The sequence below is a fragment of the Pollachius pollachius genome (genome assembly GCF_949987615.1).
Source record: "Pollachius pollachius genome assembly, chromosome: 2".
NCBI lineage: Eukaryota > Metazoa > Chordata > Actinopteri > Gadiformes > Gadidae > Pollachius > Pollachius pollachius.
The window spans coordinates 30800703-30826110 of NC_136935.1; the positions used below are offsets into that span (position 1 = coordinate 30800703).

The following is a 25408-nucleotide window of genomic DNA, read 5'->3' on the forward strand; positions in this document are numbered from 1 at the left end:
GGCCCCCCTGCTTGGAATTGCATCCCGACGGAACATTCCGGGACTGATCCGAATGCTTTCAATCCCGGGAAAGGCCATTGCTATAATGTCTCGTTTTCTACACACGCATACACATACACATACACACGTATGAACATATGCGTGCCCAAATTAGCATGACTCAGGCGAGAGGAGCCCGGTTATACCTAACCAATCATCTGGTCGCATTCCTGCTTCCCGCTAATCAGAACATCAGCATGCTGCAGACCACACACTTTTCAGTCAGGCCAGAGAACAAATCTAACGCATCTCTCTTGCCCAAATTCTGTCACTCCACCCCACTTTTCCACAACATATGCTCCCTGTCTCCATCCTCTCCATTCCTTTATTTAATTTCCCCCACGCAGAGCAATTACAGTGTAGTGTAGACGTCATTAACATCTTGGTGACTCACTACCATATAACGCTGGCAGGGGTACTGGGCATGCCTATAGGGTGTTGCAGAGGCCTGAACGCAAATTCTCGAATTGCCGCAGTATTACAGGTTATTAATTCATGTCAACACTTTCTGAAAGGACATCTCATGAATTCCAATCTAATTAGAAGCTAATTTCCTTTCAAAGCAGAGTGGTTTCTCTCTGCTGTTAACCACATTTATAAATACCCAGTGAATTAACAGCAAATGGGTGCAGAATTATGTCTGTTGGATTTATGGCCATCGTGCATAATTGTTTTTCCCTCTTAACTCCACCCCCATTACACACACACACACACACACGCATGTGTGCACAAATGCGCACACACGGACCATATCCTGGCTATGCTGGCATCGTAAGAGAAACAGACTGGTAGACGGCGAGAGAAATAATGGGGAGGGAAAGAAGGACAAGAGTGCTTCCATTTCAATTCAAAACAATGCTTTTCTCTGTGTGCACGAGTCCATGTATCATGAAAGGGCCACTGCAGACACAGCAACCCCCTTTCTCGTCACAAACACACATACATATACACACACACATACACAGTTGTGTTCTTGCACATGTGAGCCCTGGTGTTGTATGAAGGTGTGTTGGTAGATAGATACATGGACCCTTTTGGGAATCCATTCCGTCACTTCGGTGTTGGCAGTGAGGCTTTGATGCGATTGCCCCTGATGAAAAGGCTGCCCTCGGGTACTTGTTGCCCTCAGACTGCAACCTGGGACAGAGGTACATTATGGTCTGTTTAGAAAGCTTTTGAAGGTCCAGTCTTTCTGGTTCAGAGGCAGTAATCTTCCTCAGGGGAAGCCTCCTCATCATGAAGGCAGATGGAAAGGCTGCAACCTTGATTGTGTGTGTGTGTGTGTGTGTGTGTGTGTGTGTGCGCCAGGAGGAGGAGAACTTGGGGTCACAGGAGGTAAACAGAGGTGCATAAGGCAACTGTGAGATCGCCATGGCAACAGCCTGACATAAGAGGGATGTGTGTGTGTGTCAGCAGAGGGTCAAGAGGGTGCGCCTGTTTAAGGTACCATCTGTCAGTAGTAGTTGAGGAAAACATTCTCGCTTTCACACAAACACAGGCTTCCTGGCAATGTTCACTATTCTCTACTGAATGTTAGAAAATGTTTGTGTAATAATAATAATCTCAGAAAGATAATACAGATATTAATAGCAAGTCATTAGTAATGTTGACAATTACCACTCAGTCATTCATTTGTCAGTTTCGATTGCACTTCAGTGATTTATTTTCTACGGAACCCGTAAAGGGACATGGGGTAAAAAAAACGTCTCTCGTGAGCACGAGGAAGTATCTTTGACCGGAAATGGGTCTGCTTATAGGTCGGAATATAGTTGGAACGAAGCGGCCACCGATTCTTGGCAGGCTGGGTACTTTATTCTTACACACAACCCTGACTCGTACATTACATCACTAAACTGACACGCTACCGCTCGCTTTCCTCTCGACTCACTCGCTGACGTCACTCACACGCACAGCGAGATTCTTTCTCGTGCTCACGAGACACTTTCTCTTGCTCACAAGATATTTTCTCGTGAGCACCAGATACTTTCTCGTGTCCCTTAACGGGTTCCGTAATTTTCTTTTATAATATAATGACCACTCGCATCCCACAATACGTCACAAATCTTTATCAATGATATCAATAAAGGTTTTACCCCTGGCTACATCCTCTTTCAGTTAATTCACTGACTGCATCAATAAATTACCATCCGGCTTCAGCAGTTGCCATACTGTAATTAGAATGGAAGTCAACATTTTAAAAGGGTATTCAGATGTAACCAAAGCTCCCTTGAACAAGGGATTCCTCAGCGGGTGGAATGCGTTTACCTCTAATAATAGTTTGGTTCACTCCTTTGTTTTAAGGCATTTGTTAGCCGCTCAGGTCTTATTGCAGGCTACAAAGCCTGGAGTGAAGCCAACACGGTATTATTGCATCGGTGTGTGCATCAAGCGTTTTGTTGACTTTTATTAACCATCAGATCTCTACTCGCTGTTAAACACGAGCTAAGACGTCTTTAGCGCGGGGCTTTCTGTGCTTCAGAAACACAACGGCATTGTAGCACACCCGGGTTTTATATTATCTGCAACGTTGATACATTGCAAACACATGTTATGTATACTGGTGTTTACTGGTTTTAGCAAGGAAGTGTGCTTCCTGGTTGGTTCGTGGCTGAGGGTTGTGTTTTCGGAGGGCTAATGAAAGCAGCTTGGGGGGGGGGTGGGGTGCAGACGTGCTTGTGGCAAATTGCTCCCCATCCCCCCTCTGGCGTAGAAGCAGCGCTGCATATGAACGCAGCGCTGCAGACAATAGACAACAGGGGATGTTGGAACCTTGGTCGGCATGGCACTGGGGGCCAAGCCAGCCAATCGGAGGAGATGCTCGGCTAGAACTACCCACCCCTACCCCTTTTTCCTGTTATGCTTTTAGTTTCAAGATTTTGTTTTCTCCGCAACTCTTTTATTTGTGCGTTCTTTGTTTCCTTCTTCCCTTGTGCCTCTTTAGCTCAAACACAAACTCTCTTGCATCTCTCTCTCTCTCTCTCTCTCTCTCTCTCTCTCTCTCTCTCTCTCTCTCTCTCTCTCTCTCTCTCTCTCTCTCTCTCTCTCTCTCTCTCTCTCTCTCTCTCTCTCTCTCTCTCTCTCTCTCTCTCTCTCGTTTTGTGTGTGATTAATCAATGAATCCGATGAGGAGGGAGTGGAGGGCCGAGGTCGGAGTGACGCTGGGTGGACAGAGCGTTTTATTGGAGGTTGTCCCTCATTCAGCTCCACTCCATTAACAGACCCTCCGAAGGCCCCCACGCTCCTCGTAATGGGTTGCTGCTCCTCCAAACTCCTTTTACTCAAAGAGTGTTTATACTGCGGTCTCATTACAGCTTATGCTCCGTGTTTCTGCACTTGGACCTTCAGCTCGGCGAGAGTGTTTTTATTAGATTTTATACTGTACACCCAGACACAGACAGCACATCTGCGCCAGACGCACTCCTGGGTATCAAACCCAGACCCGCGTTCCTCTCCTCCTCGCCTCTCGGTTATTACTTTAATATGTCTTCTCCTCTCTCTCCTGGGCTCTCCTTCAGTCCGTCTGTTATCGGCTCAGCGGGGTGTGGGGTGTCAGAGTGCCAGACCAGCTGCAGGTCAGCAGTGCAGATGAGATGAGATTGGAAGCTGAAATGAATGACAGGAAGAGCTTGGTTGGCCCCCCTCAGATTGGAGCGCTCACAGAGAACGAGCACTGGAAAAGTGAGCAGTTAATTAATAAGGTGTGTGGGGGGAACCAGGGAGACTTGTGTATATTCCATGATTCTGCCCTTGGTCTGAGGAGAGAATGATGATGGCACTCGACTCTATCACAAGAGTCCCTCAACAAGGACAAGTGGAAGCCATTTAAAGATGGTAGCTTTAATCAAAACTCTAAACCTTATTTTAACGCCTTTTGCTAAAATGGTTTTAATCTTTGTGTAATTGACCTTGATCATTTGGTAATTCATCTGCTCGTTCTCTGAGTGAATGCAGAATTCCCTTTTACTGACGTTCTACGACTGATCATTCTTTTGGTCCCCCTGCCACCCCCAGGTTCCCTGAGATACCGGTTTGTTTTTTTTGTCTCCCCTCAAAGCACTTTACACATTTATTATTGATCAAGAAAAGATCTTCCCTTTGACAAAAATGACAGACCACGCACTAAATAATTTCATGCTATGTTAGGGTAAGTGTGCTTTGGTGAAGGGGGTTGTTTAGTCCTCACACACACGCGCGCGCATGCACAAGTTTTCTCCAACCCCTAACACCTTTTGTTCTCTGCGCTTGGACGCCAACCTTTTGGCTGTGTCATCATCATGACGCTTACGCGGTGCTCTCCGTCTGCCCAAAACATCCACGGAAGATTTACTAAAGCCAATCAAACCAATAGAAACTAACCCAAATGTTGTAACCCATACGACCAAGGTAGTACATAAGCCACGATCGCGCATCAGGCTCTGTTGTTGTCAGGGTGATTTTGTTTGTCCTTTGTTGTGATATGTGTGATTTGAATAGTGTAAAGTACAGTGTTGTTGGAGGAAACACTATGTTGCTTGATCTCCTTTACCACTCTACAGAATGTGATCATGTGCAAAGGGCAAGCAGAGCCACATTTCTGCCTTTTTAGGGGCAGCAGAAGGAGACAGAAAGGCAGACATGCAGATCCGGGGGTTGGTTGGAACGAGGCGGGAGGCGGGGGTGTGTGGTGCACCCTGCGTCCTGCGTGGTGATTGGCCAGGGCAGCATCAGGAGGGCTGAGCTGGATTCATCAGTCATGCGTCACCAGCTGCAGCCCGGAGCCTGCAGCGAGCAGCGCTTCTGCAGAGGGCGCGCGTGTGCGTGAGCGTGGGTCTGGTAACGTGTCACACTATTACAGGCTGTGGCTTCACTCCATGCCGATATTTGGCCTTTACCACATAGGTTGGGGAGAAATCGCCTTCCTGTTGTGTTGCTGTGTGTGTGTGCGTGTGTCTGTGTGAGTGTTCTTTAATGCAGGTAGACTGACATCTGGATTAGTGTTGCTCTCCAGTGAATGGACCTCTGTTCTTTACCAGTACTGCAGGACAGGCTTTTGGCAAGCACTGCGAATACCTCACCCCTGAATTCACTTACCCCAACCCCCAGAGCGGCCTCACAGGACTGCCTTAGTGTTCAAGTATGGGTATGTGTGCGTGTGGGGGCCCTGTGTGTGGGGTAGGGCGCGTGGGTGTGCATTGCACAATCTTGAATGTAACTTTAAAGTCATGTGCGGTCGCATATCAGAACATCATGGACTCAATTATTTTGAGCCATTGTGAGGAAATGTTTGTCGAGCCGGGGACTTCATGTAACATCATGATTGTTGTTGAACTGTTCGTATTGTTTAAATATGACGCAGGAAAAGCGCAATCTACTGCAATTTGCTTGGCTTTCCAGGGTGCAACTATCATAGCAGCGATTGCATTACCATGAAGAGGGGGTTGAGGACTACAAAAGGACATCAACACACATCGACCGATACAAATGCCTTCACAGTTGCAATAGTACATGGCTCATGTGGTGCAAGGTCCTGACAGTCATGTATTATGTCGGAAATGCTGGCTAAAAGGATCAATAGGTCCAACACTAGATATGTGTGTGGGCAGATATGTTGCCTTGTAACGATTTGTGCACCTCTGACAGTCACATTGAAATGCGAAGTGTTGGTTCAACTGAAGGAGTTAACACGGTGCTGTGTGCGTCTCCTCCCTCCCAGTGCCAGCGCCTGCGGCTACTACGCCGAGCCCTGGCCCGCCCCGCCATCACCTCCATCCCTCCAGTCCCACGCCGTCCCTCGCTACCTCTTCCCCCTCCTGCGCTTCTTCCGGCAATGGCAAGCGTGCCTCCGCTGCCGGCCATACCCCGAGTCCCGGCCCCCCTCAGCAGCAGCAGTGCCAGACGTCCTCAGCCAGCACCCGCTACCCGCCCAGAGAGGTGCCCCCGCGCTTCCGCCAGCAGGAACACAAGCAGCTGCTGAAGAGAGGCCAGCCTCTGCCCGCCGGACCCCTCGGAGGTCCCCCCCTGCCCAGCGCCTCCTCCAGCGACGCACCGAACGCTGCCAAGCGCCTTCCAGGTGAGCACCCGCTTTTAATGTTCACAGAGTCGCTCGGCCGGGACATCGAGGGGTAGTCCTCGACTTCTGCTTTAGTAAGTGCAATGTGAACATTTCCTACTGGGTCGGATTAGTGTCAAGCGAGCTTGAAGCATCGTTTGAAGGACCGAGGTGCAGTTCTTTTAAAGGTACGTAAAGGTTACGCTGGTGGTGAAGGGATCACGTCCAATCTCTTATCAAGAGGTCCATAAACATTGCTTCTTATGGTCCAGTCTGTATTTGTTGGGGATGAATGCCATTAGCTGTACTTCCATCTGCTCTGGTTTCTACCTTCCCATGGCCCCTCTGAGATTATGTGTCCTGCCAAAGGTTGTCCTCTCTTCGAAGTTTAACAAGGCCCATATTTGTTTTACGAAGTGAAGTGAACAAAGTGAGTTAAGTGGGGGGCGGGCTGTTTATACTCTCCTATCCAAGCACTTATGGATTGGAACACCACTCAACCTTTTTTCTGTATTATATTTGGGAGTTAATTATAAGGTTGCTATACACCAAAAACAGCATCTGGGCAAACGGCAGACGCTAGGAAAGTAGCAATTGAGCCTTGATAACTATTCCTGTGCCTAACTAGTTAGCCCTCTTCATCTCCTGAGTCTTGATAACTATTTCTGTTCCTAGAAAGTTAGCTGTTTTCATCTCCTGAGCCGTGATAACTATTCTTGTTCCTAGCTCGTTTGCTGTTTTAATCCCCTGAGCCTTGATAACTATTCCTGTTCCTAGCTATTTGGCTGTCTTCATCTCCTGAGTTGTTCTCTGTGTTGTTCTTCCGCTCTGTAGCTGTCTTCATATTTCATGAATCCGGGGAATGCCGCAGGTGGTATTCAAAGCCAAATAGGCTTTTATACGGCATTTATATAGCACTTTTCTATCCAGTGGCCACTCAAAACGCTTTACAATATTGCCTAAAATTCACCCATTCATGCACACATTCACACACCGACAGCGGTGTCAACCATGCAAGGCTACAACCAGCATTCACTTTCACTTGCCATTTGCCTGTGTGAAAACACTTTGTCATGTCACTTTAATCAAAGTGACTGACTCTAGCTAAACGGGTGTTTTGTTTTTAATCCTGGTTTCAGTCCCTATGGACGACAACGGCCCCAAGAGGCCGCGTGTCTTCTTTAGTCTTCTTTTGTCTTCTTTTCTCTGCACTGTTGTTATCTGGTCATACCGTTCACCCAACATGACCTTTCCATTACCTCATCTTTGGTCTACTCAACTAGTGCCGATGCTCATTGGATCACTCCCTCACCCTGGCCCTCCCGAGGGCCCCTACATAGCCCCCGGCCTAGTAGCCCTGGGCAGGTTGGCGCATCTTCCCTTCCTCCCCGAGGCCCTGGCCAGTTGGTAGCCTCGGGCTACTGGCCATTTTGCTGTAATGTCGCAGACGTCAGTTACACAGGAAGTACACAGTCTGCGCTCACCTCTTCAGCAGATTGGGCAAATGTCATGATGCAATTGAAAACAACTTTGATCTTGCAGTGGAAGTTTTCACTTTAACTATTTAACCAGTGTGGTTAAAATGTAGTGGTTAAATGTAATACTGTAGATTGACATAGATTATTTATTAAGTGTTTAGAGAAGAGAGTCTTATTTCAGAGTTAACCCTAACACTAACAGTAAGTCAAGAGCCAAGAACAAACGGCTGATTCTTTAAAGTGACTGAAGATTGAAGACACATTCTCACAGTGTAATACAAGGAACTGAAAAAATCTGTACTGAATAGTGTTTAACAAACAGCACCCGCGGTGGTTTGATCTTTTGAATCTAAGGTCATTTCAGGACACGTTTGTGACTTCTCTGGTGAGGTCATTGTGGCTCTAGGGGGTTCAGATGACACAAACTTCCCTCTCTCACACACACACAACCAAACTCACTGCAACCCCCTCCCCCCACACACACACACACACACACACACACACACACACACACACACACACACACACACACACACACACACACACACACACACACATACACATACACATACACATACACACACACACAGCAGCAGTCAGAAGAACACCCTGTGCTGACCTAGTTGTGTCCTCTCCGATCACTGTCTGCCCTGCAGGCTAGCCGTCACACACACACACACACACACACACACACACACACACACACACACACACACACACACACACACACACACACATATATACATATATATATATATATATATAAATAAATATATAAATACACACACACCCTGCCCCCCACCTTACAAGGCCGAGTGATTTTTTTTCACACCCCTCCCACATGACCTCTGATCCTCCTTATAATTGCCCCAAACTCCAGACAGACCCTTCTTCTTCCCCTAACCTCCCCCCCCAACCCCAGTGTCTCCAGCTGACGGAGGCCCATTGAGCGGGGCACAGCACCCAGTCAGCCAGTCTGTCAGCAGCCTCCCCCATAGCAGGTGCTCTTGGCTCTCAAGGAGGGGGCTGGAGGGGGGGGGGGGGGGGGGTCCTTAAGACATGCAGATTGTGGGAACTGCGGTCCAACAGCTGTCTGATGCTCGCCCAGACTGAGTCCATGGCCAGAAGGCTCTGGGGGGGGGGGGGGTTTAACACATAGAGGGGCCCCTGCTTGTCGGACCCATTTCATTTCCAGGTAAAGCCGTGCAATGATCCTTCTTTTCAGGCTTCTGCTTGAAATAAATGCAAAAGAAAAATGCATTGACTGAAAGGACTGAGCGTTGTTGTTCAAAGCCATCCGAGGAGCGGGTCACTATTGACCTACCAGTGATGCCTTATCTTTCAGTGAAACCTTTACGTGGCATTAGCAAACAAGACGACAATAATTGCTCATTTCTATATCTAGAATGCTACTACTTGGTGACGGCGTTGTACAAGGCATTGTATATCCTCCAGACCAAAGCAGCAACTAAACAAAGGCATGATTACATGACTGCTGTAATGCAATACCACCAAGAAGTCTGCTTATGTGGCTCACGTTTCCCTTAAAACACATGCATGTAGAGATTAGAGACGCCTTTAGAGATGATTTAGCCTTTTCCTTTAGACAGCAATGGCACACTTGCCAACACCATGTTATTCACATTATAGGTTTCACATATTTACCCGGGCGCCGCCGCTTTCTTTCATAATGGCTCTTGATTATGATGAAATATGTGAAAATATGATGCATTACAACTGCAAGGCATTGTGTGAATGGCACCTCTGGGGTTCAACCACGAAGAAACAAAATAAAGCCGTCGTTCAGAGACGCTTTGTGGAACTATTCCCAGTATTTTAGCCTTGTGTTTCTCTGGTGTTTTTCCGCCTTGCTCCTCTGAAACGCTTCCCTGTGAAGATGTGAACTCAACCCAGCCTCAGATCTCAGTTATTTGTACCGTCTTAAACCGTCAGATCATCACAACAGCAATGGGCCCTAATGGCGCCAGGGAAGTATTCTTGGTAACAAGTAGGAGGGTGCTCCCAAAGCACGCATGCACGCACGCACGCACGCACGCACGCACGCACGCACGCACAGGCAGACGTTCAGATAGAAAACCCCTGGTGGCTTCATTAGCTCGGTCTCTGCCAGCACTTTTTCTTCCTTCTATTCTGTCTTTTCTCTGCGGAGGTAAACAGACATGAAGGGTGAGGGTTTAAACCCTCCTGTGACCGTTCACTAGCGCATGCTCTCTTTCGCTCTCTCTTTCTCTCCGTCTCTCTCCGTCATTCTCTGTCACTCTCTCTCTCTCCTTTTTATTTATTATTTTTTCCAGCTTCCGGAAGAAGGAGAACAACAGGCGCCTCTCTTTGAGTGGTGTCCCCCCCCCCCCCCCCCCCTTGCGGAAGTCTCCCGTCACAGAGAGAGAGAGGGGGTTGGACAGGCTCTGTCGGGGGGGACAAAAGTAGAACTAAAGCGTAGCGTCAGAGGTCCTGATGAACGGGTGGTGTTTGGCAGGAGAGGGGGTCTCGTGGCTCGGGAGCAGGAGAAGAATGCCGTGCCGGGGGCGGGGCTTCGCACTGTGAGGCTAACAAGCTAACAACACTATTCCTTTGGGGGAGACGCGCGCAGAAAAACAAAAACAAAGCAGGACCTCTGCTCTTCAGTGCAGTGATTATTAGTCCACATGTTCTTTCTTTTCTCCTCTCTCTCTTTCGGTCGGTGTTCTGTCTTCTGTAATCTCTCATTCATATCCCTTGCCAACATTATCGTGCCAGCCCCTCCCCCCACACGCTTGTTCTCACTCTCTCTCTCTCTCTCTCTCTCTCTCTCTCTCTCTCTCTCTCTCTCTCTCTCTCTCTCTCTCTCTCTCTCTCTCTCTCTCTCTCTCTCTCTCTCTCTCTCTCTCTCTCTCTCTCTCTCTCTCTCTCTACCTCCATCTCCTGCCGTTCCTAATGGTCCTTTCCTACTGAGCAGGCTGGGGGGGGAGGGGGGGTGTTAATTCCTGGCTACCATCCCATCTCTATAAGGCCAGCTAGTCTCATTACCCAGGGCTCATCCCCCGACTATTTCTGTCTCCGCACGGCTAGCTTGGCATGGCAGGAGCTAGCTCCCTCGTTGTCATTGTTGTCCCCACCCTGACCACCCCGGGCGACACATCCCATTTATGGTGGATATCCCCCCTTTTCCCCCGTTCCCTCCCCCCTCCCCCACACACATTTCAAAAGCCTTGCTGTATTTCAGCTTTGGTCTAGGTACCGTATACGGCTGCTGTGTTGAGCAGAAGACTGCGCCAAGGTACCCACGCAAAACAGTCTAGCACTCCCACACAAAAGAGGCAGCGTGATTCAGCGGAACGAGTCGTCGTCGTCCCCCTCCCTGTCTATTGTTTTGTTTTATTTTGGTGACAATGTCCTACTAATGAATGAGGCCCAGCATCACTGAAACACAAACATACGTGTACAGGATAGCCATCTGGTCTTCTGCTTGAACAGATATGTCTTAAATGAGGAGGGCTTTTGTGGAGAGGAGTTGAGACGGCGAGACGCTGTAGGCTGCAGCATTAACTGCATGCTAAGCTAAGCTAAATGCATGTTGGTATAAATATGTAGTCGTGCAGAACTATGGGCAGACGTTATACATGTGCACGGATTTGCATACACACGTATATACACAGGCATACACAAGCGAGCTAATGACTATGTATGTATCTTTTCACGCATACATGTAAATATAAATACCTGAACATGTATATGCATGAATGCACATGCCTATTTATATGTATTCATGCATATACACATGTTCAAAATGAAGACTGTGCTATAAAAATGGCTCCCTTCTGCTACATAGAACCAGACATGCTAAGTTGCGCAGCCAGCAGCAGTGTCCTGGCCCACTGTCAGACTTTGATGTTGGAGGGGGTAGCAGCCACTGCTGCAGTACCCCATCCCTCTAAGCCCCTTTGAAGATGGCGCTAGTGATCCTCTCTTCCAGTAATTTTCCACTACAGTCTTACACTCTCTCCCTTGCTCTCTCTCTCTCTCTCTCTCTCTCTCTCTCTCTCTCTCTCTCTCTCTCTCTCTCTCTCTCTCTCTCTCTCTCTCTCTCTCTCTCTCTCTCTCTCTCTCTCTCTCTCTCTCTCTCTCTCTCTCTCTCTCCCTCCCTCAGCAGGCTCAGCGTCTAGCTCTCCTTTTCATTCCTTGTGGGGTGTTTTGCCCGTTTATTTGAGGTTCTTGCAGTATTACAGATGTACTCCAAAATAAGGCTGCATTTCGAGACTGTGATTAATTCATCACACAGCCTATTCCTGTATACTACAGCAAAATAAAAACCGAGGCTGAAAAATGTGTCAGAGGCAGTGTGGGGGCTGGGGCTGAAAATGCAGGACGCAGAACAGCCTCAAAGCAGCTTGGCTACAAGTCAGACTTGATGAAATGTCCGAGAGAGGCAGTGAGAGAGTGGGAGATTTCTGTGCAGAAAGTCAAAACACCTTGAAGTCATGGAAAATCCCAACCTTGCAATGATTGCTGAATTAGAAACCTGAGCTCAATTTTTTTTAATGCTGATGTTCGGGGTCTTTTAAGGTCAGGCTCTCTTCTTACTCTCTTGGCAGGCGGGGGCAAAAAACAATGGAGCTGAATGCATGCCAGACCAGCTCTGGCAGAGCACCCACTGTCTAAGAGACAAAAACATTTGTACGCATGCCCACAGACACACGGACACATACACACACAGACAAACACAGCCGCATGGCTTGGGTTATGTTCAACTCTCAGTTGGAACGGTGAACCTTGACATTTAAGGCACAAGATATCACATTTGGTGAAGCGTTTAATGTGTTTTTTCTGTAAAAATAGATATGACAGGGTGTCAGACGTTTGAACAAGGCATTTGTGTCTTTCATTAAAACATAACTAAAATACATGAGAGCTTGGAGAATGAAGTCTGTGTTTGCCGTGGGTGAAAACTCATACCTTTAAGCAACGATAACACTGCAAAGCCTCCAGGCTGCTCCTCTTTGCCAATCAGAAACTCAATTATGATAACATGTCTTTGATCAGTGATGGTGTGATGGAGTCCAGCACTGCTTGGTTGTTGTTTTATTTCATCGATGCTATGACCAAAATAAAAAGGAAAAAATAGATATGATCGGCTGGTGCTCATTTTCACCTTTGTTTTTGTTTCTCTGTGTGGTGCTGATTGTGAACTGCGTGCACTAAAAAGGTAACAGGATAATGGCTCCTGGGGCGAGGGGATAAGTCCGTTGGGGTTAACACAGCTTAGAAATGTTAACTCTGCTGTATCTAAAAAAAAAAAAAAAGATTAAAAAAATGATTGTGTGTTTATGGGATTCAAGCAATAACACCTTCCCTGTCTTATCTAACAAGATCGTTTTTTGAGTACTAGGTAACAGATGCATTATTAGCAATATTGTAAATAGCAGCAACAATCTAATGGAGGCTAAAAGCAACCAAGTAGAAAGTAAGGCGGTTCATTTGGCAAAACAGGCTGATATTTGACAGAACCACAGGATGAAGCCGGTAATTAAGGGTTAGTGAACCACGCCGACACCGGTGGCACGTCCGGAGCACTGGGTTTGATACATTTGTGGTGTTTAAGGTTATTTGTAAGAGGATGATGTGACATGGTGTGGACGGCTGATGAGCAGAATGTAAAGGTATCTGTGGTGGACAGTCAGTATGTTAGCTCACATTTACTAAAGCCTCAACTGGGGACTTTTTAGAAGTATCGTCGGCGAGAACGCATCTTTTGATGCTATAACAGTAATATAGTGCGACAATGTGTGTGCAATGAAAATAATGTTTATATGAAAGGCAGCTGTGATGGAATACGTGTCAGTTGTGTTTATTACATAGCTGGCTTTTTATTTAAAACAGCCACGGCTCTTTATCCTGTGTGTGTGTGTGTGTGTGTGTGTGTGTGTGTGTGTGTGTGTGTGTGTGTGTGTGTGTGTGTGTGTGTGTGTGTGTGTGTGTGTGTGTGTGTGTGTGTGTGTGTGTGGAATTTAAATGGCCCTCATTGGTGTGCCAGTGGAGTGCATGGGGGCAATCCTAGCAGCCAGAAGAGCGTTTGCATGTAGGATCGATAGCCCCTCTTCTCTCCCCCACTAGCATTAATAAGAACATTGATTAGCTGTCAGCCACTGATTGATTACCCCCTTATACCATCCAATCAGTCTATTATTAGTTCTCATATTGATCGCCACATGAGTGCCTAATGAGATTGCGCGTGCGTTTGTGTCTGTGTGAGTGATACCACGTTGTGCTGTGAATCTTTAGTACCCTCATTTAATACATTTTGTTGAGGTTACCAAGGCCAGTGTCTGACGTAGACACCTTTTGTCAGCGTTTGCAGCTGTTTACAGAACTGAATTGATAACAACCCCAGCAGTATAACATGGTGTAGGCTAGAGACAGCAGAAGCTGTGCAGGGATTGCAGAGTTTGCAGCACAAAAGAGGCCAGGACCAGTGTGCTTTCTCCGGGTTCCCTGTTCTCAACAGTGTCAAAGCATTTACACACACACACACACACACACACACACACACACACACACACACACACACACACACACACACACACACACACACACACCCAATCAGACATTACCGAAAGTGCACACTTGTGCTAAACGCACACCTTTTGACGGTCACACGTTGGGCTGAGGAATGGGCAGGCGGCTCCTGTGCGCGCAGAGGGTGGAGGCGGCTGGGCGGAGGAGGCGGAGCGGGGCCTGGCGGAGCGTAGGGAGTGATGGATGGGGAGCCGTCTCTGTTTCATTCCAATAAATGAGCAGCGTTCCACTCGGTCCTCCCTTCACAGGCCCGGCCGGGAGAGCCACAATGGAGACGGATGGCCCGCTGGCTGGCGGCGCCTGTACGGGGGGAGGGGCGGGTGGTGGGGGGGGGGACAAGCATAGAGGAAGAAAAGAGGAGGAATAGAAGTAGGAGCTTGCAGAGGTAGAGAGGTGAGCGTTGCTGAGGAGAAATAGGGCCCACCAAATAGGGATGGCCGCCGCTTTTGATTCCCCGGGAATCCATGTATGGTCGTGTTGTGGCCGTTTTATTAGTCCTAAGTACTAAAGGTGACGCAATATGTGCACTGGACATTTTTGTTTTTATTGGAAAATGTTTAGGCTAATGCGATGCCTTTGATTACCATATCTTCTCAGACTCGCTCTGCAGGAGTCTCTAACCGTGCGTTTGGGATTCATGAGCGGGTCTCATAAAACACATTAATGCTGTTTGAAAGTACTTTGGATTATTGAGCGAAGGGATGAAGATATTGGCCAGCCCTAAGTGGAGGGCAGGAGAACCGTAAACGAAAGGGTGGCGTGCTGATCGGAGGGAAGAGGATTAAATGGCGAGGTTGAGGAAGAGGCAGGGGGGGGGGGGGTGGGGGTCGCTTCTGTTAAAAGTTTGACGGGGCCAGTTTCAAGACCTTTCAGCAACCCAAAAAGGGATTATTCCTTTAGCTTGTGTTAAGAGAAGATGGAGGGTGGAAGAGTGTGAGGGAGAAGAAACTGCAGAGGATGGTGAGGCCGGGGGAGGAAGTAGAGCGACGGTGAAGCAGAGACAGCAGGACCGAGCGTCTTGTTTACGCGTGGCTGGCAGCGCACGCGGGGGGTGTATGGGAGCGCCGTGGCTGATACGACACGCAGCCCCCTCGGCCGGGTATCCTGATGATGACGCGGCGGGCGGGGACAGGGGTGTGAACGGGCCTGCCTACCCAGTGTGGATAGCCGGCAGTAACCAACCAAGGAGATATAAGTGGTCCCGGGACCTGTATGGCAGTGCAGTACACAATGTTCCTTAGTTTAACCTAATTTCCCTCCCCTCATCCGTGCCTTATTTAATCCCTCTCCCTCCTCCTCTCTCCAGACGTGCCACTCCAGGTCGGCCCTGGTGCCCAGTATGAGACATCCCACTGGGGGGCTCCATCGCCAATCAACGCCCCCTCCGGAGCCGGCAGCTGGGACAAAGTGATCAAGGGTCCAGACACAAATTCCTGGCCGTCCACCAACAGCGACTCAAAGCACTCGACAGCGTCAGAATGCCCACTGGGCTGGGCTGACGCGACCACAGACAGCAGCGCCACCACCACCGCCAGTACTCCCAGTAGTAGCAGCAGTACCGGTTTGAGGATGGCCACGGGGGCCACAGGCCAGCAGGCCCACTACTCCTCCCTGAAGGGGAACGCCAACATGCTGACGGGCCCGGGTCCCATAGGGGCCAACAGCATGGCCAGCCGCGGCTGGTACTCAGACGGCAAACAGGACATGATGAACGGCGGCCGAACGGGCGGCCCGCACGGCTGGGGCGCGGCCAGCTTCAGCCTGAACCTGACCCCTACCGCCAACCCCTCGGCCTGGCCGGTCCTGGGACAGGAGGGCGGGGGCATGGGCCCCAACGGGCTGGCCAACACCGCCTCCCTGCCCCACGGGATGAGCGGGAACATGGCCAACGGGATCCTGGGCGACCCGGGCAAAGGCAGCTACGGCGGCATGATGAGCCCCGACGATGGCGACGCGCAGCGCACCTCGTCCAGCGCCAAGATGTCCTACGGCATGGAGCCCGCGAAGCCCTGCGGCGACGGGCCCAGCCACACTCAACGGCAGCAGCAGGCCCCGGAGCCCATGAGCCCCGCCCATGGGATGCCCGGCTGGGGGGGCCAGTCCCCTACAGAGTCCTCCCAGCTCAACGAGGAGCTCGCGGGCAGCTCTGTGTGGGGGGGCGGGGACCCCAAGCCGGCCGACACCGCCAAGGACTCGGGCTGGGACTCCAACCCCTCGGGTGGCCACTCCGGCTGGGGCCGGCAGGGCAGCGGCGGGGGCAGCAGCGGCAGCGGGAGCGGCGGCGGCGGTGGCAGCTGGGGGGAGTGGGGGAAGCCCTCTGGGGGAGGAGGTGAAGGCACCAAGGGGTGGGACCCGGCCGAGGCCGGGAGCCCGGGGTCCGGCCCGGAGCAGCAGCAGCAGCAGCAGCAGCAGCAGCAGCAGAATCTGGGCTCCTGGGGGCAGCAGCCCGGGAAGGCCCCCGCAAGCGAGGGTAGCGGGGACAGCACTGACGGGCGCTCCCACCGGGACAGGACCTCCAGCATGGACGTCTCTCCCATGCTGCCCCGCCAGGACCTGGACCCCAGGGTGCTGTGCAACACCGGCTGGGGCCAGACGCCCGTCCGGCAGCACACGGTCTGGGAGATGGACGAGGCCGCCGCTGACGGAGAGAAGAGCGGCGGCGGCGGCTCCGACAAGTGGGGGGGCTCCTCCTCCAGCGGGGGGCCCGCCACCGGGGGGCACTCCACCGGGGGGCACTCCACCGGGGGGCACTCCACCGGGGGGCACTCCACCGGGGGGCACTCCACCGGGGGGCACTCCACCGGCGGCCCCTCCAACGGCAGGCATTCGGACGGAAGCACGGCCCACCCCAACCCAGGCCCAGGCCCCGGCCATAGGCCATGTTCCGGGGGTAAGAACGAGAGCTCCGGCGGGCCCTCTGGCTGGGGGGCAGCCCCCCCTCAGCCAGCCCAGACCGGATCGGGATGGGGTGAACCTCCACAGCCGGCGAGCAAGGCCCCCCACAGCAACAGCAATGGCAGCGGCGGCAGCCACAACGCCGGCTGGGGCGAGCCCACGCCTGCCAACGGCCCCAAGAACGGAGGCCCCCAGTCCTGGGGCACCGAGGAGAAGTCCCCCGGCTGGGGCGAGGCCCCCGCAAAGAGCCAGCAGGCTAACTGGGGCGAGGGCCCCAAGAACCCCCAGGGCTGGGGGAACGGCAGCGGAGGCTCCAACGGATCCAGCACCGGAGAGTGGGGAGAGACGGACAACAACAAAAACAGCCCCCGCAACGGCATGTGGGACGGAGAGGGCGGGAATGATGGAGGAGGAGGAGGAGGAGGAGGAGGAGGAGGAAGAGGAGGCGGATGGAAGGATAGTACCAGAGGAGGAGGAGGAGGAGGAGGAGGAGGAGGAGGAGCTGGACCCGGGGGTTGGGGTAAGCCTACCCCGGCCGCGGCGCCCAACCACTGGGGGGGAGAGAACCAGCGGGCCAACGGCCCCTCACAGCAGGGCGGCTGGGGCTCCGCTAAGCCCCAGGAGAGCAGCAGCAGCAGCAGTGGCAGCGGAGGAGGCGGTGGTGGAGGTGGCATGGGGTCCTGGGGTGGGCCCGGTACAGTGAAGCAGAGCGGCTGGGGAGGTGGAGGTGGTGGTAGTGGTGGTGGTGGTGGAGGCGGTGGGGGCAAACAGGAGCAGGGTGCAGAGTCCACGGGCTGGGAGGAGCCCTCCCCACCCTCCATCCGCAGGAAGATGGAGATCGACGACGGCACCGCCACCTGGGGGGACCCCACCGGCAACGGCAAGTCGGTCAACATGTGGGATCGCCACCACCCCAGCGGTAACCAGGGTAACGGCGGCCCACCTCCACCGCCACAAGGCAAGAACGGCGGCATGTTCATGACGGCAAACAACAACAACATTCACTCAGTCGGCCCCGGCAACCCCAATCACAATCACAACCAGCACCACCACCACCCACCGCCTAATCACATGCAGCACCACCACCACTCCGGCCACGGACAACCCCCTGCTCACCCCCACAACCACGGCAACAACAACGGATCAACCAACGCTCCCCCCCCCCACCAGGGTGGGGGCTCACAGGGTCGACCCCCCATTGCCAACCCAGGTGAGAGAAATGCTTCATATTCTCTACTGACTATTTACTGTCCGGGTATGACTTAACAGCGTTTTTTCAATTTCAATACCGAATCCTTAACCTTATCCTTACTATTGCATGATACCAAGTACAGATCCATTCGTTGTATCCAACAGTTTTGTATGTTTTGGGGTTAATACATTAACTATCGACATGATAATAACAGTAAGCATCAAACAAATATTCATAGTGGAAAATATACATGTCAAAAAGGGTTTTGTTATGGCTTATCAAGACGTGTTTGGTTGTTATCTATTTTGTTTATTACACTAATGGGAAAGAGAGACATCACACTGTGATCAGAAAGTGATCCGGGATGCTTTGGCCCTGAGCGTTTCATCCAGCAGCATGCTTAATTGAAAGGCATTATGATAATGACCCAGTCCTAATATTTATACTGAAAATAGCCTGAGTGCACATTTAGTTTTTCTACTGGACAATGGATGAAATGGCTTTAGAAAACTAGCGAGGCGCTATCTCCAAAGGAAACCCTTCGATGCGTGGATTAATACATTAAAATAATTTGTTCTTCTTCCAACAATCGCTATTAAGCAGCAGAGGCCCACATGCTTATTAAGAGTATCTTTTAATGGTCATGCAAACATTATAAAGGCCGCGTGTTGAAGGCTTAAGATAGCACCGTGCTGCGTTCACACAGGCTACGGCCAGACAAAGGCCATACATATAGGCATGGCAGAGATTTAACGCTTCACACCGCAGTCCCCTGCCTGCTCTCACACATGGTTGGGAAGGAGAACACTGCCCCCTGCTGCTTGGACATTACACTGCACCCAGCATTCGATCCGGTACACACTCCCATACATAAGCACAATCACTGACACACACACACACAGACGCAGACACACACACAGACACACACACACACACAGAACAACAGTCAACTAAAAGAGAGAAATTGGAGATGCGGCAAGGGGTTGCGGGGTTCAGCGGAGACGGAGGGAACATGGAAGGGGGGAAACAAAGGCAGATTGATAAGGGAGCAGCAGATGAAGGGAGAGAGCGGGAGAGCGAGCACAAGAGGGGCTGGGAGTGAGCCAGCACTTAAACTGGCACGCAGCGGCTGGCACGAGTAAATGCTTTCATCCTCCTCCTTTCTGACAGACCCACACACGCCCGCACACACGCGCACGGGAAAAGTGGCTCAGCAGCCAGACTGCCTGTGGAGGTTGTGCTGCTGGCAGAGGACGAGGGGGAGAAAGCGCCCCTCTATATATAGACGCATGGCACGGCTTCGGCAGAGTGGCCTGCTGATTAGCATGTAGCTGCAGCACGTCACTGGGTCTCCAGAGGACCACCGCACTCGTTAGAAGAGCGTATGCTTTGCTTCGTAGCGTTAGCCTTAGCAGCAACAGGCTGCTAAGGTGCATCTGTTCCAGGGGGATCGACATTAGATCATTGTGTGTGTGTGTGTGTGTGTGTGTGTGTTTATATATTCTGTGTGTTGTCTCTCCAGGTTGGGGAGAGCTGCCCAGCAGCGTTCAGGCCAAGTCTGAGCCTGCGTGGGGGGAGCCGGCCGCCCCCTCCTCGGCCGTGGACAACGGCACGTCGGCCTGGGGGAAGCCCCCCGCCGGCATGGGCAGCTGGGCCGACGGGGGCACGGACCCCTCCGGCCCCTACGGCCGGTCCCAAGGACCCCCAGGCCCTGCGCCCTGCAAGCTAGGTAAGGGCTGACGACAGGGCAGGTCCCACACGCAGGACCCCAGTTGGAAGCTCCGGGGCATGCACTAATTCTCCTGGTTCATGGGGTTGAAGGTGTGCAGTGGTTGGACTTGGACAGTTTTCCCACCAAAGGGATATTCCTGATTGGCGGGGGGAAGGGGGCAAACTTTTCATTAAGTAAATGATGCAACTGCATTTAGTGAAGTGAACTAAGAAGGGATGTTTCTTCAGAACAGCTTCCATTTGTGCTGATTCTGAAAACTTTGTGAGTGGTGCTGGAGCTGTTCCCAGACTAATGCAATTCCACGCTTCACTCGCTCCTTGTTATTTGTGTTTCTTGTTGAAAAAAGCTGAAAAAATTGCAAGCTCTTGTTGTAGAGAAGGAAGAGAAAAAAAAACAACCACAGTGACACCAAGTGGTCAAACTGAACATGACGGGTCCAACTGACGAAATGCCAGCCCAGAGCACCGGATGCATTTTGCCATGTTAACGTCACCATTTCATAGTTGTCATCCTGGTTGAGTGTTAGCCACATTGTTCCTCCTGTCTAACCCTCTTTCCCTCGCAGGCCCCAAACCTATGCAAGATGGCTGGGGAGGCAGCAGTGATGAGATGGGCATGTCTGGTGGCCAATGGGACCACACCGACGACGGGGACATGTGGAACAGTCCCACCTCCCAGGAGGGCAGCTCTCCCTGCAACTCCTGGGGCAATGGCCCCAAGAAGATCCCATGCAAGGTTAGCGGATGTGTCCTTTTGTATTCTCTGTGCATGCACACAAGGGCACACACCAGCCGTACTAGCACAGAAAGGCGAGGAAATGAAGTTTTAGAGCAGTACGCTCCTCTCATCAATGGCACTGGACATAGGAAGAGAAATGCATCAAAAAGCGATCCTGTTGATCAACTGTGTGTGTGTGTGTGTGTGTGTGTGTGTGTGTGTGTGTGTGTGTGTGTGTGTGTGTGTGTGTGTGTGTGTGGCAGAAGATGAGCAGCAAGCCAGATGACGCCTGGATCATGGGCCGTCTCATCAAACAGCTGACTGACATGGGCTTCCCGGTATGAATCACGATCCATGACCCTTTCACGCTCGTATTAACGCACCAAACTTGCTTCATCTCTTTCCATGACTCTTTCTCATAATATTTATTAGTGGATTTAATAGAAAGCTGTCTGATGTAATGTTGTTTTTTATGTTTTTTGCACAGAGAGATCCTGCTGAAGAAGCCCTGAAGAGCAACAACATGAATCTGGACCAGGCTATGAGTAAGTGTGTGTGTGTGAGTGTATGTGTTTGCATTCATGTGAACAAAACATTCTTTAGCGATTGTTGTTATTTGTTCTATTGGGTATATTAATATTGCCTATCGTTAAAACACAGAACGCCACACTGTACATCAAGAATAATAGATGTAGGCCTACAATAAAGAATGTATTTATGTTGAACACAGAAATACGGAACCAAACGCTACTTTCTGAGCACTTACACTAATGTTTAGCCTACAGTGTATTACTGAATTTAACATGGATTAAACACCCAATGCACAATAGACCATAGAAAGATCATTAATGGGCCGGTGTGGTCTGACTTTGGTAATCGTGGATTGGTTGAAAAAGGTTCATAATTACTGCGAGAATCAAGAGGAGGAGCTCCTCTGACTGTTATAGAAACGCGCTATTGAACGCGTTAGACAGCGCATTAAAGATGCCTTCCAAAATGCTGTCTTTACGCAATTGTAGAGTTCATTTAAAGCATTGTAAAAAGAAGCGTTTGGAACCACAAAATGGACATATTTTATGGCATACTAAAATGCAATGCTGTAAAAAAACAATGTTATGACGGCAAAATAACCTTGTGTGCGTGGGTGGCGGGGTTTTGAGAGGTTAATTCCCTGGTTGATGTCCTGCAGGTGCTCTGCTAGAGAGGAAGACGGAGCTGGACAAGCGGGCCATGACCATGTCTGACTACACCAACGGCATGAGCAAGGCACTGGGCTGCCGGCCCTCCACCCACCCCAAAGACTCCTCCGATCGCAGTGCTTTCCTTGACAAGGTAACAAGCGCACCCCACACATTCAACTAAGCCCCATAGCTGATGTTAAGGTTTACATACAGCCAATGACAACCAGAGCATACATGTTGGTTCAACGTCTCTCCTCCCCTCTCCCCAGGACGGGGGTCTGTCTGACGACGCCCCCCCCTCACCGTTTCTGCCTTCCCCCGGTCTGAAGCTTCCCGGGTCCAACAGCGGTCTGCCTGGCCACAGTCTGGGACAGGGCAGCCCCGCCGGGATGGCCATGCAAAACTTGAACAACAGACAGGTACAGCCCCTCCCCTGCAGACACACAGGGGCACATAGAGCTCTGTAAACATATGAGCATGTTGTGGCAGACCCCCACTGGTACCAATGCATGCTAGTAGTCTCCATTGTGGAGGCCATCAATGAAGAAGCCAGCATTGGTTACTAGTTCATTATGGTATTTATGTATGCAATAATCCAACTAGAACTGAGATGAGAAGAACAGCCACACATACAACAGAAATGGTGAAGATACACAAAACTAGCCACACACACACACACACACACACACACACACACACACACACACACACACACACATACACAGATACACACATATTCTCCAGTGGCTGTTTTTTTCAATTGTAATGCGTTCCCCTGTATTGTGTTGGCAACCTTGCCTGAAGTGCCCATTGGAACTAGATGGTGGAGGCCTATATAGTATCAGCCCTGGAGGCAGCGGCTGGCCCAGAAAAACAGCATGTCTGTCTTTGAAGCCCAAACAAAGGCTTTAGACACACTGCCTGCTCCGACAAGGCCTGGCCACAAAGGAGCTTTCCAGATGCTCAAAAGAATCCATTCTGAGGAAGATTTGGAGGGCTTTTGGTTGAAGTAATTGTTGCTTTTCACCATTTAAAAACTACTAGGTGAATGAAAGCACAATAATTGGAACTAAATTGAGCTGGCTGCACTTGCTATTGAGTGCACACACACACACACACACGCGCACACGCACTGCTCTGCTGGATTTCCACATTTTTTTAAAAAGAAAACATGGACCTTCAGGGGCCAAAATAAATGAGATTTGCTCTATTGCATTGACCCTAAAGGTGGGCTACTTCTGCCTCTGTTAAATGGTTGGTTCTTTGTCATCCAAACCAAAGCAGGGTCAATATGATTACCGTATTTCCCGCACTATAACGCGCACCGGATTATAAGGCGCACCTTCAATGAATGACCTATTTTAGAACTTTTTTCATAAATAGGGCGCACCGGATTATAAGGCGCATAGCATAGAAGATACTGCAGTCAAACGTTTGACTGGGGATGCGTTATGCATCCACTAGATGGAGCTGTGCTAATTGTATAGCTCGTCACGCGCAACGCAACTGTGAGGACGAGTTGCTGAATTTAGCAGACATAAAACTGGAACCTTTATGACAAAAAAGTAAAACACAAAAAAAATACAAAGTAGAGCATCGCACCCTCGAATCTTGTAGTGTGGCCAGTCTTCCGCCCGATTTCCTGGCTCTGTGATCGTATAGTGTGACCTTCCTAATAGTGGAGGAATATCTGTCGTGTGGTCTGAACCAGCCATAAAGGGAATGTCAACAAAACAGTCAGACAAAGTCAAACTTCATTAAGCGTTCTGACAACTTTGTTCATTTGTAAACACGAATTGATCCATATATAAGGCGCTCCGGATTATAAGGCGCACTGTCGTTTTTTGAGAAAATTACCGGCTTTTAAGTGCGCCTTATAGTGCGGAAAATACGGTAGTAATGAAGGCACAATACTGACACATGCAATCCACTCAAATATAGCAAAAAGCCAGGATAGTGACTCAAATTATTTCCACTCGTTTAATAGGCCTGAACGGTTTGTTATAACAGATATATTGATGCGTGCGTGTGTGTGTGTGTGTGTGTGTGTAGATGCCCAGTGGAATGTTTAGCAGTAATGGAGCAGCACAAGCCAGGGCTATGCAGCAGCAGCAGCCTCAGCCACCTGTGCCCCTCGGCTCCACCCAGCCTAGTGTCCGTGCTCAAGTGCCTCAGTTTCTCTCCCCTCAGGTACACACTCACTCACTCACTCGCTCACTCGCTCACTCGCTCACACAGAAAAACCCTGCTCATGGTTCATCGATGCACAAATCCGGCAGGATATAAGTAGATTCAAATGTTACAAATTGCAGATTGCTAGCATTTAGACTGGAGTAATTGGTGTCTTTTTCGAGTTTCTAGCTTCTAAAATGCGTCTCGTCTACCTTCCAGAAGGAATCTCTTGACTGCTCTGTGACTAATTGCATGTTTTCTGTAATCTAATTTGTGGATTGAAGTTGTATCCTTCTGTAGGCTTACTTGCTAAATGTAACTTGTTCTTTTTTGATTGGTGGATCAATTTACTAAATATACTTACATTTTATTTTACATCGAAGGTGTCACTATTGTGATGACTTAAGAGAGGACAGCAATAGATTTTACTGCATAGATTGACCTGTTGGCACCTCAGGTTGTTTTCAGGCCACAGACGTAACAGAATGGAAAACATTGTCCCTCAGCCTGTCTTTCTCTCAACCTTTCTCTCTGCTCTCTCATTCTATCACTCATCTATGGCTTCAGGTTCAAGCACAGCTCTTGCAGTTTGCCGCAAAAAATATTGGTCTGAACCCTGCACTTTTAACCTCGCCAATAAATCCTCAACAAATGACCCTGTTGTACCAACTCCAGCAACTGCAAATGGTGAGTCGGGAGGTGATCACGGATCAGCATCTAATGAGGTCTGTGCCTTACTGCTCTCTCTTAACCACTCTCTCCGTCTCTCTCAATTCCCCTCTCTCCTCCTTTCTTATGCTTTCTCCACAGGCGTACCAGCGTTTACAGATCCAGCAGCAGATGATGCAGGCACAGCGAAACATGTCCGGTCCCATCAGACAACAAGAGCAGCAAGTAAGCGCGCACACACACACACACACACACACACACACACACAGACACAGACACAGACACAGACACACACACACACACACACACACAGACACACAGAGAAAGAGAGAGCAGTATGTTTATGGTGAATCATTCTATGCGGAACTTGTCATTTCCCTTATGACTCTTCATCTTATGATCTGATACATCGTATGATTAGCCACATTTTAGTCAGTGAAAGACAGATCCATTAGCCTATGTGATTAGCCTAGGAAATGGAAAACCCAAACACCCTTTTTTCAGCTAGTCCCCTCCACTGGTATCAACATGTTCAAAGGGACTTCTGGCATGTTGTTGCAGCCAGCCAGGCCTCAGACGGGTGTCTAGACCGATCCGCCCACTCGCAGAATAAGCAGCCCGGTTGGCCTGCCCAAACAGTTGGGTCTTCCACCAGACTTTCTCGCGCAACAAAAGTGTCATAGAGAGACTGGATATCTAAAACTTTCAGTAACCGGTTTTGGCTTTTGTGCT

General features: G+C 50.1%; 1 protein-coding gene across 1 annotated transcript in view; it reads left to right on the top strand.

Moving 5' to 3' along the window:
- tnrc6c2 (trinucleotide repeat containing adaptor 6C2) overlaps positions 1-25408 on the top strand; it is a 51556-nt gene that overhangs the window by 13871 nt on the left and 12277 nt on the right. The window contains exons 4-14 of the mRNA XM_079730297.1: positions 5732-6088; positions 15425-18223; positions 19728-19934; positions 20503-20672; positions 20918-20992; positions 21142-21199; positions 21844-21986; positions 22105-22254; positions 23888-24025; positions 24575-24694; positions 24818-24901. Coding sequence (XP_079586423.1) covers positions 5732-6088; positions 15425-18223; positions 19728-19934; positions 20503-20672; positions 20918-20992; positions 21142-21199; positions 21844-21986; positions 22105-22254; positions 23888-24025; positions 24575-24694; positions 24818-24901 — 4301 coding nt within the window. The remainder of the gene's footprint in view (positions 1-5731; positions 6089-15424; positions 18224-19727; positions 19935-20502; positions 20673-20917; positions 20993-21141; positions 21200-21843; positions 21987-22104; positions 22255-23887; positions 24026-24574; positions 24695-24817; positions 24902-25408) is intronic.